This window comes from Pteronotus mesoamericanus, unplaced genomic scaffold (assembly GCF_021234165.1).
Source record: "Pteronotus mesoamericanus isolate MK-2021 breed Mesoamerican mustached bat unplaced genomic scaffold, CSHL_Meso_final scaffold_651, whole genome shotgun sequence".
NCBI lineage: Eukaryota > Metazoa > Chordata > Mammalia > Chiroptera > Mormoopidae > Pteronotus > Pteronotus mesoamericanus.
In genome coordinates, this window is record NW_026555325.1 from 22,237,656 (window position 1) to 22,255,340 (window position 17,685).

At 34.1% G+C, this 17,685-nt stretch overlaps 1 protein-coding gene across 2 annotated transcripts in view; it reads left to right on the plus strand.

Moving 5' to 3' along the window:
• MARCHF7 (membrane associated ring-CH-type finger 7) overlaps window positions 1-17,516 on the plus strand; it is a 48,918-nt gene extending 31,402 nt beyond the window's left edge. The window contains exons 6-10 of one of the 2 annotated variants that reach the window (XM_054562733.1): window positions 2,492-2,661; window positions 8,189-8,298; window positions 10,978-11,091; window positions 12,641-12,689; window positions 15,102-17,516. In XM_054562733.1, coding sequence (XP_054418708.1) covers window positions 2,492-2,661; window positions 8,189-8,298; window positions 10,978-11,091; window positions 12,641-12,689; window positions 15,102-15,160 — 502 coding nt within the window. In that variant the 3' untranslated portion in view covers window positions 15,161-17,516. Of the gene's footprint in view, window positions 1-2,491; window positions 2,662-8,188; window positions 8,299-10,977; window positions 11,092-12,640; window positions 13,949-15,101 lie in introns of those variants that run through there. The other variant, XM_054562734.1, reaches the window with a different exon arrangement.
• The last annotated feature ends 169 nt before the right edge of the window (window positions 17,517-17,685 follow it).

A 17,685-nucleotide genomic window follows, 5' to 3' on the forward strand; every position in this document is an offset into this window, starting at 1 on the left:
TGTAAGAGTGAAAAGATGAAAGATCAGAGACTTTATTCCCAACTTAATTATTAATTTTGTCCTCAGTATATATTTGGTTTTTCTGTGTAGTAAATTAATAAAATGAGATAGGGTAATACATGTGAAGCATACTTTTATATTTTTATACAGGAAAAAAGACTGTAAAGCTAAGATTATAGGGTATTTTTTCTGACTCAAAGGCCCACGGTAATGGAATTTGTGGGGGGCATAGCTATTACTACCATTCCAGAATCTTTTGTACTTTTAAGAGGAAATACATTCAAATCCACTTCTGGGGAAAGAGGGAGTTTCAGATGCTTTCTGAAATGCTGGGCACTGGACTACTATATTCCCATTTTTCCTTATATAGGGCAAATTGTACCATGTGACAGTTTTCTACCTGCTTTTTAATTCCATGTTTTTTTTTCCCCTTGGAAAGCTATACACTCTGCCCTGGTAGTAGGAGCTTTAACATTATTGTAGCAACTCCCTCTGCCTGCATGGTGTCTTCTCAGGAATGTAGTTATAACTATTTCCAGCTATTATAATTAATTGTTGTAACTATAATAGTATTTCTTGCATTCAAGTTACATTAACTTGAGTGCATTGGTGTAAGAAGTTGGCAAAGCTTTCAATTTCACGATTTCCAGAGAGAAACAGATTAAGCCAGCACAATTCTGTCTGGTTAGATGATTTAAAAAGAAGCATCTCTTGGTTATTTTGCCATAGAGTTTGTGTGTGTTTATTATATTTTTGCTTGTGAGGATTTTAAGACACTCTGCATCTAGTAGTTTCCTCTTACCTGCAGTTTCATTTGCATGGTTTTAGTTACCTTTAGTCAGCTGTGGTTCAAAAATACTAAGTGGGAAATTCCAAAAGTAAACAATTCATAAATTTTATATCATACACTTTTCTGGGTAGCATGATGAAATCTCACCCCACCTGGCTTTGTCCTCCTGTTCATGATGTGACTCATTTCTTTTTCCCCACATATCTACCCTGTACAGACAGTAAAATAAGATATTTTGAAAGAGACCACATTCATATTACTTTCATTACAGTATATTGTTATAATCATTCTGTTTTATTAGTTGATGTTAATCTCTTACTGTGCCTAATTTATAAATTAAACTTTTATCAGCCTGGCCAGGTAGCTTCGTTTGTTAGAGCATTGTACCGATACACCAAGGTTGGAGTGTCGATTTCACTGTGAGGGCACATGAAAGAATCAGCTAATGAATGCCTAAATAAGTGGAACAACAAATTGATGTTTCTCTTTTTCTTTTCCTCCACCCTCTGTCTTTCACCCTCCCCTCCCATATTTTTCCTCCCCTGCCCCCAAAAAATCAGTAAATAAAGTCGTTGGTTTTCTTTTTTAAATTAAACTTGTATCATAGATAGGTATATAAAGGAAAAACATAGTGTGTAGGGTTTGGTACTGTTTGTGGTTTCAGACATCCACTGAGTGTGTTTAAATGCATCCCCTGCAGATGGGGGTGGGGGTGCTGCTGTAATAAGAGTGTAAAAAAAAAAATTGAATCTCCCGAGTAGAAGTTAATTGAAGCAATGAACTGTAGAAAGCTAAATCAAAAGGTAAAACGTGAAGATTTATAGTTGAGGTCATACCTCTGGTTAAGCCAGGGCATGAAAGGTACCCAACAGCTGTATACCTATTCCTTTTCCACGTGTCTGTTGCTAAATTTATTAGTAACCCATACAATCCAAATTTTACTTGAGTAACAGTTTAACATTTGGTATCATCAGTTTACTGAATACCTCTTTTATGTCAGTAGTGGACTAAGCCAATAGACATTTTAACAAAAAATTTCTTTCTGTGTAGCTATTCTACATTAAAATTACTCTGTATGTTAGCCTATTAAGTGCAATATATGTTAATGGAAACTGCTCCACACTTAAAGTCCTACCCTTGTTTAAATCAAGATGATTTAATAACATTGCTGGGGATGGGGGAAATGGAGAATTTTTAAATCTATTCTTATGGTTTTTTACTGTGATTAAATACAAAAGCTTATCAGTTTGAACACATGTTGTTCTGACAACATACAAATAAGAAGTCACTACTCTATTTAAGTCACTCAGGTTGATGTAAAAGTTTTCTGGAAGATGTGAGGGGTACTGAAGTAGTCTATGGTACTGCTGAAATTAAAATCTCTTAGGGATACATGTAAAGTGATTGTGAAAAATAGGGACCCTAAACTGTAGTACCAAAGACAAAATTATTTAAATGATTTAAAGAAAGCAGTAGAATAGCTTATTTCATTTACCTTTAAAATATTTACTATAATTTTTATTCTCACTGTAACAGGTTTTCATGGTTTTTCAATAGTTTTTTCCCCTTTATTATTGTTTGTTTTTTTCTTAACCAGAAAGAGTGAGTAAAAATAACAAAAAAGGTATTGTTTGGGATTATGTATGACTGGGAATGATTAACCAGTTAGCTCTGCTTTATGAAATATGCCTTCTTTTTCAGCCTCCTTTTAGAGGACTCTGAAGAAGAAGAAGGTGACTTATGTAGAATTTGTCAGATGGCAGCTGCGTCATCATCTAATTTGCTAATAGAGCCATGCAAATGCACAGGAAGTTTGCAGTATGTCCACCAAGAGTGTATGAAAAAGTGGTTACAGGCGAAAATTAACTCTGGTAAGGTTTACCCTTTAGTGTATTTTGTTTCCACAGTTTTTTCGAAGAGAGGCATGTATGTGTGCATATCTTTAACAAGTCATTAGAATTTATTACAGAAGTGCCTTGATCATTTTTTGAAGCAAAAACATTAAAGAATATTTGTCTTGCATCATAAATTTAATTTAGAGTAGTAGTATATTTCATTTACCTGATAAACACTTTTTCATAGGTATAATACAACTATGATTTGTTACTGTTGGGTAACCCTTGTGTCGTGTAACCCTTGTATCATGTAAAATTTCTTTGGATCATGTAATATTTCTAAAAAAGAAACACTATTTACCAACTGTGTGTTCTTGAGAAAGATTTATTGTTTCTAATGGTGTTTAAAAAGTTAAGCAGTAATAATAAGGTGCTGTAGAGATTTATTTGTTTATTGAATGCCTGTTACGGAACCAGGTACTGTTCTGGGTGTGAGGTATATAGAGTGATAAGACAGAGAAGGTACTTGTTCTTGTGGTGGCAGTATTGGGTGTTAAAGGAATGTTTTGTTGAGGTGAGGACATCTAAACTGAACAAAGAAGAGCTAGCTAATCCAGAAGAGGGCAAGAGCATTCCAGCAGAGGAAACAACTAGTGCAAAGACTTTAAGATAGCCGTGACTTAGAACTGAATGAACCTTGGTGTGTCTGGATTATAAGTAGTGAGCGAGGAAAGGGATGATACAGTTGAAATAAGAGAGATTAGTAGAGGCTAGTTTATTCAAAACTTTTAAAGCTAATGTATGAAGTTAGATTTTTATCTCAGTATGAGGAGAAGCCACTGAAGGGCAGGGGAGTGATATGATCTTACTTCTATTTTGGCTGCTTTGTGGAGAGTAGAATTGAAGGGAAGGAGTAGAAGCAGGGAAGCCAACCAGTAATCTATGTGGTAACCAACCAGAAATTTATCTTATAAGAGGTGGTGATTGTGGTGGTAGAAATGGATAGATTCTGGTATGTTTTAAGAGATAGAGTCTGTAAGACTTGCCAGTGGATTGGTGTGGTAGAGTAAAGGAGAAAGAACAATTAGGGAAGCCCATATTTTTTGCCATGAGAAACTTAAGTAAATGGTAGGGTCATTTACTGAAATAAAGGATAATGGGATTGAGATAAATTTGGTGCAGGAAATCAAGAGTTCTGTTTTGGAAATATGTATGAACTGCTTATTAACTCTATGGAAATGTCAACTGGACAGTTAGCTAGACAAGCATGATGTTTTGGGGGATATTAGCATTGGAAATTACAGTTTGGGGAATCATAAGCACATATGTAATATTTTAAGTTTTGGGATTAAATAAGGTCACTTAGAACAAGAGCAGATATCAAAGAAATGAACACAGGACAGAGCCTTGGGACTCCCAAATGTTAAGTGAGAACAGAAAAGGCAATTTGAGGAGCAGCCTCAGTCTGGTAAGAAGAAAACTAAGAAAATGGAGTCTTGTGCAAGTCAAAAAAAAGAAAATGTTTTAAGGAGTGTGTAATTAACCCTGTCAAATATACTACAAAGAGATAAGAACAAAGAAATGACCATTGGATTTGGTAGCTTGTCTCTGGAGTAGTGGGGTCCTAAGCATGATTAGATCGAATTGAGGAGAGAGAAAGATGGGATCCAGAGCACAAGTCAAGTAGTCAGCCGTTAAGGGGCGGGGGGGGGGGGGGGGGGGGCGCGGGGGGAGTACTTAATCTCAAGAAGACGAGTGTAAATACGGATGTTGATTGGTTTATTTGGTGAGATGTTGAATTCGTATGTAATTGCTTTTGTTCTCTTAGTTAATGGAGAGATAGGGTCTTTATCTGATTAGGAGACAGTTTTAAGAGATTCTGTTGTGTGTGGAAAATACCATTCTAAGATGTTTTCAGGAATTAGCAGTTTCCTAAAAATTAGCGACCATGAATATGATTGCACAAGTGAGATACATGTGTACTTTTTTTTTTTTTTTTAGAAGCAGTTTTGAGATGTTTGGATACAGCCACAGATTTGAGTTCAGATGGGGTTGGGATCCTAACCAGACAAACAGGACGAAGGGAGTTAAGGGTATTTGTAGGGATGTAATTGTGTTCATGGTAACTGAAATCAGGCGGGAACCAAGTATATTAGGAAGTGGATAGTGAGAAAGTGGTAAGGTCTGAGTCTGAGTCTCGTTGACATTGAAGAGAATTGCCAGGGTAGATGAGCGAGAATTTTTAGAAATAGTAGGTACACAACATGAGAGGATACTTAAAATATATATTTATGGGTCGTGCAGTAAACTCTGATGACAGGGTAAAGCGTATGACGACAGAGTAGGTAGCTGTGGTGAGGAAGGTTAATATTGGAAGCAGGGAAGTTCAGGAAGTCAGAATCAAAAGCGAATGGCCTATGTGGATGCTGAAATAGCCAGGAATAATTTGGTAAAGACAGAGAGCCAGGTGTTAAAGTCATTAATGAATGAGGAGGGGCTTGGAATTTCAGAACAGCAGTTGGTGTGGGGCACATCTTTCCCCAGTTCCTGGTCCTGAACAAGGAGTTCTGAGGGGAAGAAAGGGCTGCAGAAGAGTGTGTTACCAGACTGGGGCGGGGGCGGCGGGGGGCCACTGTGGTTCAGGCATGGAGCTGAATAGATTATTCAGAAAAGAGATGGGTTACAAGAAGAGTTTGTTTATATTAGACCATGAGTACCAGAGGACATAGTGGAGTGACTAGTAGGGTAAGAAAGTTGGAAAATTAGATCAGGTTAATAAACGTACATAATTGTGTGAGATTGAAGGTCTGATAATGATACCTTGGAGACGTAAGCAAATAGGTTTTGAGGTATCATGGCTTTTATTTTAATGATCTTGGAGGATTCGGGTAAACCTGTTCAAGCTAGAGATTATGGGACTACTGGAAAACTTTTTATCTCCAGCCAAGTAGCAAAGTTCTTCTTGGGGTAGGGGAATTATTTTTTCTTTTAAGCTAGCCTGATCCCAAAGCTGCGGGGTATGCCATCTCACCTATAGCCTCTTCTTGGCTGTATGGTGTTTTGACAGCCTCATAGGCTTTATTAGTCACTGCCCTAGAGTGTTATTAACATTAAATTAGTGCCCAACTTGGTTCTTGATACTTAGTAAGAGCCTAGATATGTTAGCTATTACCAAAATGAAAAACAACTTGACTCACCTTCTAATATATATGCAATTGGATTGTTAGTGTTGTGTATGTAGGAAAACATAACAAATGCAGTGTATTGTTTAAGAACACTGACTTTTTGTAGTTAGACAAGCCTAGACCGGAGTGACTCCAACACTTAACTATAGGATCTTGAGTTTCTTAATACTGGTTCTCTACCATGGCTACTGATCAAAATTACACATTGGAGTTTTAAAAAATATGGATGCCTCAGCTCCACTCCTGAATATTCTTAAGTAGGTCTGGGGTGGGGCTTCAGTTCCATGGTGACTGAAATTGAGTAATACTTAATTCATAGAGTTATTGTGAAGGTCAAATGAGATGATGTTTATATAAATGGTTCCTCACAGTACTGGGCACATGGTAGTACTCAAATGGGTTTTATAAGGTTAGAGTAAGTACTTTTTAAGTACTTAAGAAACGATCAAATGACTATAATGATCTCAAGAACTGAACCGTTCCAATAAATTTACACAAGCCTTTCTCATACTTACCATAAAGACACCATCTGGTAGAAGACATTCTCATACATAAACATGTGTGAAGCAGTTGCCATATATAGACTTTTAACACTACAGGATGTACAAAACACTCTACAGGATGTACAGAGATGAATAGAGGAAGTCTAGTGCAAGTTTAGGCAAATGTAGTCAGGGCCTACTGGAATGAGGTGGGGTATAATGATAAAAGAATAGATTAAAGAATGTAGGGATAAATGGGTTCCTCCTACCTGGGTATGGCATTTTGAACAACTTCTTTGAAGCTACTCATTCCATAGAAGAGGAAAATGAAGCCCTGAGATGTAAAGTAATTGTGTTGAATGATCTCCAAGGTCCATATTTAGTGATCTTCAAAGTTTTTTTGCTTCAGAGAATAGTTTTAAGAAATACGTGATAAGAGGAAGCCTTCTAAATGTCTTCCACATTCTTTATATTCTCCATCAGGTTACATTATGTATGGACTTAACCTGATTTTAGTTTAGTGGTACAATCATAGTGAACATCTTAGCGTAATTTGACTAACGCACACTTAAGACAATATAGACAACATACTACCTCAGAATAGCATTCACTTTCCTTTAGATATTTCCCAGAGAATGTAAGTTACTACTGCTGTTTTAAGACTTTATGCCAAATTTTATTATTTAAAGCATTGTTGCTATTAAATTCCAAGAGTTTAATGAGCTCTTTGAAGACGGGGTTACTACTTACTCTTTTCTCTCTGAATCTCCAAAACCTGTAATATTGCTTGCCACATGGTAAGCACTCAGCAGATACTGAATCACAGCTTAACCTCTATCCTGTTACTCACCTGACTTCCTTTAATTTTTAGAACATTTTTTCAATTTAAAGCCCCATCTAAAAGAAAATACAGTGGGGAAAAATGGCTTTATGTTAAATTAGACAACAAACACTACCACCTACTTAATTGGAATCAGAAGCTTAGGAATAACCAAATGTTGAATGCATATGGGACAGAAGGAGCTTTTTTTAAAAAAAAAATGTGATAAAATATATACAATGTAAAATTTGCCCTTTCAGTCATTATTAAGTATACAATTCAGTGACATTGTGTATATCCAGAATGTTGTGCAACTATCACCATTATCTGTTTCTAAAATTTTTGTCACACAACATAGAAACTCTGTCCATCAAGTAGTAACAACCTCTTCCTCCTCCTCTCAATTCCTGTTAAATTCTGGTTTACATTCTCTCTGAATTTGCGTGTTCTACATATTTCATAAATGGAATAGTGAAGTATTTGTCCTTTTTGTATTTACCTTATTTTGCCTACCATAATGTTTTCAGGATTCATATATGTTGTGTCATGTTTCAGGACTGCATTACTTTTATGGCGGAAAGATGCTGTTTTGATCTGGACAACAGTAGATTTCTTTTTTCCCTCCTAGCCTAGGATGGCACATTCCTTAAACCACAAAAGGTCTTAGGTATATATTTTCACATCAAAGATACTGGCCTGGGTATATGCAGTTGTTTGAGATACTATGCTATTAAACATTGTTTTAATGCCATTTTGCCAAGGTACTTGAGGAGGAAGTAGGAAGTACAGATGACATTCCATTGTCAGCTCCCCAGGATCTGTAATGTATGAGTAAATGGGAGTGGGGGGAATAGGTATCTAAATAATGGGTGGAGACTTAAATACCATAGAGTAGGAGCTGACATGCACATTAGATGTTGCTGATTGCTATTTTAGGAGACATTACTGGTTTATGGCAGTAATCCAGTCTACCTCCTTTCCTCTTTCTTTCGATTGTCTGTATTCTAAACACAAGGAAAAATGTTTTGTGGAGACATAGCAAAACTAAGCTTAACTTGTAATTTAATTTTTACCAGGTTCTTCATTAGAGGCTGTAACCACCTGTGAACTCTGTAAAGAGAAGTTGCAGCTTAACCTGGAGGATTTTGATATTCATGAACTACACAGAGCCCATGCAAATGAACAAGTTAGTATATTTTGCTTAATTGGGTAAGTGTCTATTCTGTGCTTAAAGGACAACTGTTGAAGAAAAGATTAAAACATGGTCAGGAAACTGGCGTTAAAAATAATAAAAATAGTAATAATAATGTTCTTAATGTTCTGTTACTGCATTAGGTATTATAATTTTATAATTTTTATTTTCCCCATAACTTTTTGTAACTGAAAGGTAAATAACGAAGTCACAGGTTTTGTGTTTACTAAGATAAAAATACATCCTAAATAAACCTGAAAATAATAAAAGCTTAGGAAAGTGGTCCCAAAGTAGGCATGTTGACCATATCTCCCCAGAGATGTCTCAGTTGCAAATGTCTCAGCACTGGGACATGATTAAAACACCAAGCTTTGTATTTGCCTCCTATATCTGTATATTTTATTTTAGGAATGATTTTTATGTGCATATTGACCACATGTTCTTACTATCCTTTTTCTCACCATCCTCCCCATTTTTGCTTCTCAACTCTGTGTTGAACAAGTTATTTTATGAAATCTTTTACTCCGAGTTCACATTGTTTTCTGTATCATTACAGTCTAGTTAATAATACAATGAATAATGCCAGAGTTTCTCTGATCATAATAGGATTTTCAGATACTTTCTTCTTATTTCTCAGGGGTTTTTAGTACGTATTAATAACTCCTGCTCCCCAGTAATTTTGATCACTAATTTTTATTTCTGAAAGAGCTTAAAATTTAAAAAAATTTTTGAAATGCTTAAATTATATAGTTAAAATGAAGAGCTCAATATTTTTCTCCTAAAGGAAGATGGGGGGAGGGGGAGAAATGATGTTAAAAGAGATTACTAGGGTGATCCTAGAGCCATATCATCCAAGTGAGCTTAGCATATTTGTTATAAAAAGAAATATATAATGGTGAGAAAATGCATGAATCCGTAAAAAATACTTTTTAAATGAAGGGGTAATGGATTCTTCCCCCTTTTTTATTCACATGAAATTCATATAACATAAAAACCATTTAGAGTGAACAATTCAGTGGTATCAGTACACCTGTGATATTGTGCATCCACTACCTCTCTCTAGTTCCAACACATTTTCATCTGTCTGAAAAAAAACCCTGTATCCATTAAACAGTTTCTCTTCATTACACCCCTTCCTATATCCCCTGGAAACCACCAACCTGTGTTCTGTCTCCATGGGTTTATCTGTTCTGAACGTTTCATAGAAATTGAGAAATTGAATAATGTAGTATATGGTCTTTTGTGGACACTCACTACTTTTAAATGTGGGAATAAATGGATACCCCTTGAAAATCTGATTAAAACTATGAACACTTCTTAAAAAATACACATAAGACACAAAATCTCTATATAATTTAAGGGATTCCCAGATCTCTTGAGGCTAGTTGCCAAGATCCAGGTTAAAAATCGCTGATCTAGAGAATGAAGCATTAGGCAGTTGATGTAGTACAGATAAACTACTCTAATACTAACTACTGTATCATTCTCTAATGAGTCAGTTGTCCAAAAAGAAGACCATTTTAAGAAACGAGTTTTTTATAAGCCCCAAGGAGTCTCTCAGCAACTGAGCATTAGTACTTTAAAGAATGGAGGAAAGAGTATGGGAAGATGGAATAACGCAGAGAAATTTTTATTTTTCTCAAAATGAGAGGAGATTTCAAAGGATGATTTTTCTCCTCTGTCATTTTTTCTTCTCTAGGCATCTTTCAGTTCAACCAGGAATGTTTTTATTGATGGTTTAAGCTTCCTGGCTTTGGCTTTTTTTGTGTGTGAATCATGGATTCTAGTGGCCTGACAGACTATCCACATTTTAAGTGTTTAGTTTAATACAGTTTAGTCTTTCATTATTCAGTGGCTTCATCTTTGTCGAGATGATAACTATTAACTTTTTTTAATCTTATCAATAATTTCCTTTTTTAGTTAAAAATAAGCAAAGTTAGTTATGTATTTCAAGAAACTTTTAATAAATTAAAATTTTCAGAATACTCTAGAATCTGATAACTTGCTAAAGTTAGTACTAAGAATGTACAGTTTTTAACCTCAGATAAGTTAAATACAACTTAAAGATAGTTTGCTGTATAAAATCTATAGGACAGCTTAGATTTTAAAAACATTATATGATTTGTAGTCTTAGCTTCAAAACAATGGAGTTGTTTGGAATCAGAACTATTTGAGGAACAGTTACTGTGTTTCTTTTATTTTGTAATTACAATTGCCTTTACTTGTATTACATAAGAAACACTTGATCACGTTAGGTTTTAGTTATATAGTGTATTGATTTAGCTGTAGGTGAAATGGTCATTTTTAAGTAAACATTTACAGTCATTTGTGCAGTGAAACCTTTTATGAGCTTTCCAGAGAACCAGGGCATTCATTCATTCTACCATCAAAATGGTTTTATAGAAATCATGGCATGAAGGAAGACTGTGAGAGACTAAAGAGGATAGTGACATACTTATTTGCACTTGTTATTAGCATTAGTGAAAATTTAAGAAATTTTGAAGGATGGCCCTTCATTTCCAATTAATAGATGGCACCATATCTCTTAACTAGGAACTAGACATGAATACATTTCCTCTAGTTTATCAGTGTGCTATGACTATCAATCTCAACTTTACTAATTTTTTATTCTCCATATTCTTCTATTTCTCTTGTCTTGCTTCCCTATTGAAGGCTGAGTACGAATTCATCAGCTCCGGTCTCTACCTTGTTGTGTTACTGCACTTTTGGGAACAAAGCTTTTCAGATATGATGGGAAATACAAATGAACCAAGCACACGAGTCCGAGTAAGTAATACTGGAGTGGGGGAGAAGGGAGGGTGTGATGAACCAAGTGTTGGCTTTGGAAAGCAGTTTATTTTATATACTGACATTCTAGTTCCTTTGGGGAGCATTTAATATCAAAATGTATCTTAAAAATAAAGATATTGTAGATTTAATAGAAATTGCTGTCTTCTATATCAGGCAGCCTAATTTTCTCAAAGCTATCTTAGAGAAAGAAGTCATTTTCTAGTTCTTAAAGGTTATTGGAATATATTTTAGTGAAAGCCAGAGAACTGGAAACACAAAGGGGGTGGGGACCTTTTTAATTGGTGGGGCGGGGGCAATGAGTGACAACTCAGTATTACAACCTGAAACTGAACTCCAAAAACCAAAAGATTATGGGAAATTGACTTCAGTTTATTTGTTACTGTCATGTAAAAGCTTATTGGTGTTCTGATTTATTTATGTCCATAATACAAACTATTTAAGACACAGAATAATTGGTGTTCGATCTGTACAGTATTATCTTACTTTAACACTTAAGCTAGCTGTTTTTTTGTTAGGTATTAGTAAATAGTATTATTTGTCTCTGTGTACCAGAGGAAATTTGTGTGCTGTTGTTGCCTTACCCATTTTGTGTAGCAGAGGCTAGGGCCACCTACATCTCATTACTGTAGTAGTCTGAACACTTGACAGTTTTAAATGTGTTCATAAACATACCATTTAAATATTTTTATATAAATGTTCACTGCAGGGATAAAAATTTAGCAGTTTATGGTATCTTAAAAATTAACAAATCAACGTATATTATACTTATAAATTGGTAAAACATTTTTCTGAAACCATCAGGTGGACATTATTATACCTGTCAGCTAGCTGACAAATTATTGTTGTTGAGGGAAGAGAGAATGAACCATCTTAAGACCATTCAGAATTTGAGCAAAGATCTCGTCTTCTGAGTACTTTAGAAATCATAGTACTTAAATTTAGTTAATGCCATAAACTGACTTCTCTCTTAAGAATGAATAAACCATATAAAGAATGTGGTCAGGTTTGTTGAATTCATGGCTTTGTAAGAGCTGTAGTCAAATTAATATTAAAGTACAAGTTATTATGATTTTTAAAAAATACAGAATTGTAGTATTTGTAAAACAATCAAATTTAGACAGGAAAAGGTTTTTTTTTTAAAGATGGACTCCTGTTTCAGTTTTTAAAAATTGACCACTAAAATAGAATTTATTTGCGTCCACATTGTAAAGCTTTTAATTATTTTTCTTCATAATTGTTATGTGTTATATTTATGCAAGAGGAATGTTATTTGATAAAAATACTGCAATTGCACCCAATTTCTACATGATGAATACATGATTTCTACATGGCTAATAATGATTTATAAAAAAAATTTAAAACAATATACTTAAGCGTTGTAATTTTTGATGGGGGGGGAGAGACCCCTATTTAAAAGCTTAAATGGTGTTTGAGTTTTTAAAAGAAATGAAACTCCTATACTGATTCTCTCTTTAGATCCATTTGCAACATTTCAACTACTGTATTTTTTCTGCATTGTTTCTAGTTTATTAACCTTGCAAGAACTCTTCAGGCACATATGGAAGATCTCGAAAGTAGGTGGAATTTCCCCTCCCCAGACTTGTTGAATATACTTTTGCAAATTAAACCCACAGAGCAAAACCGAAGTATATACTCTCTCAAATTAGAGCTTTGTTTGTAGGCTTAATAATACAAATTGATTTGGGAAAGATTGGCTGGGCAACTGACATTAGTTTTTTAAAACAAATTTTTAAAAAATAGTATTAGTTTTAAGGTACAGAAGGATCTAATTTTAACGATCAGTATATTTTATTTTGAGTACAGTTTTGGTTTTGATCAACTTAATTTTCACTTAAAAAGAAGACATGTTTGAGAACTAATCAAACCATACTTTTTACTCTGTTAATTTTTGTGTGTGTGCATGAAATTTTACTGGTTACTCAGTTTCGCTAGTTCATAAAGGGTTATCCTGGGTTTATGTATAGTTCTAGGAAAATAGAGGTGAAAGAATCCTAATTCTGAGTCTATAACAGAAGTCACAGTGGTAGGCTGGTGGTTATCAGGGTGGTTTTGTTTTGCTCCTTGTTCAGGTCCTCATGGACCATTAATAGGTAGCCAGCTCCACCAACAGCACCAATCTTTTAAGATCATGTTCCAGCATTAGGACTTCTGCCTGGGCTCCTATATGAAAGCATTTAATGGCCCAAGTCTTTACAGGCATCTGTACAACATACCCTTTTCTATGGTGCTTCATACTGGGTAGGCAGAGATATTGGTGATTCTACCAGTTCTAGGACTCCAAGATTACCCTGTTTAGTACTTTTTCACCCAAAGTGAGTGGCTCCCCATGATCAAATTCCAACACTCAATGAAGTGTTTTAAAATATGTATTCTCCAGTTGATTACCTTCTATATCATCCTCAGAGTACTTAAAAGTGTTGCCTGTAGTGTGCATAACATTTTCATCCTTAGAGAGTGTTCAGCATATTTTGAAGTAAGGTGTGTGTGCGGACTTAGTCCTCCTAAGAGCCTTTCATTCCATGATTACTCAAAAACATGGATTTTGTCATTAATTCTGTATTATGTTTAAGTTTTAAAAGCAGAAGTATAACCAGATAATGCATTTTTAAAATTTCAATTAGTATGTCTAAAAATCGTATGTAAAGCAGTCAAGTAGTTTATAAAATAGGAATTCATTCATATGAGAGAGAGGAAAAAGATGGAGGTGAAATATACTCCAACTCATCTGAGAATGAAAGATGTTGTGGGCGCTACAAGTTAACTCCCAAATATAAGAGTATTAATATATTTTGAACATGGGTTCTGACTGAAATTTTCTTCTGTTGAGTAAATCAAATAGAAAACATGAAAAGTTTTCTGAAAAGCTACTTTATTATTTTTAGTTTGATACTGTTTCATGATACAGCATAAAACTTAATCCTAGGATTTACTCATTTATGAGCTAAGTGTATATATATATACACATGTATATACATGTATATATGTATGTGTGTATATATATATGTTTGATATCATTTATTAAAAATAAATTTTAAGTCTTTTGCAAGATAAAGAAATAGACTGAAATATGGAACTTAAAGTTTCATCTGTACATTTAGCATAATTTCTTGATTCCATTTGCTGGGTGCTGTTAAATTGTCTAGTATTAACACAAGAAGAGTATACATTTAACCTTTCTGCCCTTGATCACAGGGGGAAATGCTAGTTGAATGTTTATTTTAGTGAACTTCCATTTTCCTCAACATGTAGAGCAATTTACAAAATACTTACATTATTCCAAAAGACATTTCAGGATGTTTCATATTATACTCTTGAGCCACTAATGACTCTAAAATAAATTGAGGTCAGAAATGTTGCAAAAGTAGTAAGTTTCTGACATTATGGTGTCATAGGATTAATCTCACTGAGGTTTTTACCAAATCCAGTTATTTTAACATAGGCTGTGTCTGTATAAAGCTATTTCAACTAAACTTAATAGAGTTTTTTCTTGGCATTATAGAGACATAGCTTTGGTGTAATTTGCAAGAATACCCATAACCTGTTGTTTTGTGTACATTTTCTTTAATTCTCACTGGATGCATCAAAACATGCAGCGGTAATAAGCCATATTCTCCTCAGGTGTGTGAGAGCACTTGCCTTAAGTTCACTTTTTCTGTAGTGTAATTGGCTACTGTGAACACAGACTGATCTCAGAAACTTTTTAGAAGATGTTCGTGAATCACATTTTTAAACATTTTTGTTTTTATAAGAACTAACACAAAAAGATTTGGGTGGGAGCGGGTATTGTGGATGGGCGTTAACCACAGTCAGACCACCCTAACCCTGTCATAATTTGTCAGTTTGACCAAACAGTGTACTAAATTGGGATTTTACTTTACAAGTCATTGCTGTTCTGGCTTCATATTTATACTTCCACTCTAATCCCCTTTAAAATCATTCTTGATCATCCTGTTTTCTTTCAACAGCTTCAGAGGATGATTCTGAAGAAGATGGAGACCATAACAGAACATTTGATATTGCCTAACTTCATATAAGACAAATGGATGATCTGTTAACAAGTGTTTATTAAAACTGGCAATTAAGGATGAATCATTTTTGTGGGGGAATGCCTATTGAATACATATATAAAATGAATATATATACACATGTAATCATGTATGTGTGTATATATTCATTCTCAAGTATTGCAGAATTAAAATTCTACTTGCTGGACCTTTTAACATGGCCAGTGACTGATGTTTATAAACTGGTAATCAAAAGTATTTTTCTTTTAGGTGAGTAGGAAAGTATTACATTATTTTAAATATCTAAGCAATGCCTATAACTCTTTCTTGTGTTCTGATTATTATAGTCGTATTTATGAAAATGGTTCCTGTTTAGTCTTTTACGTAGTGAAAAAAAGTGAGACAGAAGTATGCTTTCAAAATAAAATGCCAGATGGCACCTAATTACTTTTCCTTTTAAAATGCCTTAAGTTCCAGCCTCATTTTCATAATCATTTGCTTCCGGTGTTTAAAAATATAAAGAATGGGGAGTAAGTTGTGAAGAGCATTATATTAGGTGTCCAAATTTAATTTAAATTCTAAATTCACTTAGCCATAAAATTTAATTTTAAAAAAATATATAAATATAAAAATGTATAAATGATGGATAAAGTTTTATATTGATCTGGAAAATTCAGATTATATTTGATAGGCCATAGTATGTGGACATTCTTTTCGGAATATTACAACTATAAATTATACCAGAATTGCCAGTCAGATGCTATTTGGTAAAAAAAGAAAAAAGAAAAAAAATATTGCAATCTCAAGTTAATGGAATATTTTTTAAATCCCACATTCAGAGTTTAAAACACTGGTTTTCAATGTGTTTTTTAGTGTTGTCACTTTTTTGTAGATAAATATGATACAAATAACCTGTTTGGATCCTGGTCGTTTTTAACTGTTCCTTGCTAACCGGAGCATTTATTAGGTGAATTACTATTTTCACTACCTTTGGAGAACAGATGAACTTTACCCACTCAACATCAGATCTACACTGTGGTCATGAGTTGTAAATAGTTCCAGAACAGTATATTTTCTCTGTCAGTACCCTTAGGATACACTTAAAAACACCTTCAGGTGATTTTAAGTTAAATAAAGTCTTATGTCATGGCAACAGACTTCTTTTTCAGAACCTAAATAGAAACCATGTAATTTCTCAAATGGAAATCAACAGTTTGCCCAGTTAGTTTGTTGGTCTTAATGTAAAATCTTGGCTCGAAATAAAGTGCATACTGATTGATTTACTTTATAGTTTGAAATGTTTCCTTTTAAACTAGTGCTCAAAGTAAACTTCAAACCTTATAGGCAAGAATTTTATTAAAATTTCAAATTCCACTTCGTACAAAAATAAAAATATTTCTGAAACATTTGCTCAGCTTTTACTGTTACCTTTGCATTCATTGCCTTATTTAAGGCAAAAATACAAAATTTAAGGATGTCAGTTTCATCATGTATTCTGTTCTTAGGGATGCTTTAAATTTGAAACATTTATACTTTTAATAGAACTCAGTATGAAAATTGTCCTCTGATTCAACCCACAAAATTTTTTATTTTTAAAAAAGTAAATGGTAGGGAACATTCCATTGGTTCACATACAATTTTTAGAGATTTTTAATATTAAATGCTAAGAGACAGTGACTTGAGCTTAGTATTCTTGTAGTTTCTTAGCAACTACATCTTTAATATTAGCTTCTGAATCCTGTAAATGTGAATTACAGGAACTGGAGGGAATAAGGAAAGTCTTTCCTTTGGTTGCTACCATTTTTAAAATCTGAACAAAAATAGAGACCATACATTACCCACTGTAAAGGTCACAAATTCCTAGGAAAAATAATTTTCTTCAGATCTATGCCAAACATAATTTATACTGTCATTAGCTAGAACCAAGATGTTAACACAATTTATACGTTCTTAATATAAACGAACATGCATATATGTTATTTATTATCTGTTGACCAACTACATACAAGGCCCTGTTTACAAATGTTCTGATATTGGGTTGGCCAAAAAGTCAGTTTAGTTTTCTTCATAAAATAAAAAACACATTTTTCGTTTTCACCAGTTAACTTTGTTGATTTGGATATTCTGAGTATGTCAGCTCTCCTCCCAAGTGGTATAATGTTGCATATTCTCAGTTACTGTCTTGATTTGATCTCTCTACTTCAACTGGTCTACCTGATGGTGGAGCATCGTCCAGTGAGAAATCTCCAGCACAAACTTCGTAAACCACTTTTCACACGTTCCATCAGAGCACCTTCTCCATACACTGCACAAATCTTTTTTGCGTTTCACTTGTTTTTACTTTTCTTGAAATAATAAAGCATAATATGCCAAAAACGTTGTGTGTTTTCTACCATCCTCAATGTTAAAATGGCTACACAAAAATTCGCCAATTGGGTAAGTTTTTTCTTAATGATATGACAGCTGTCTCACACAGTCATAACAGAATTTTTTTAAATAAAGTTAAAAGAGGACAAGCGCTAGCTGAGCCATCTTACAGAAGAAA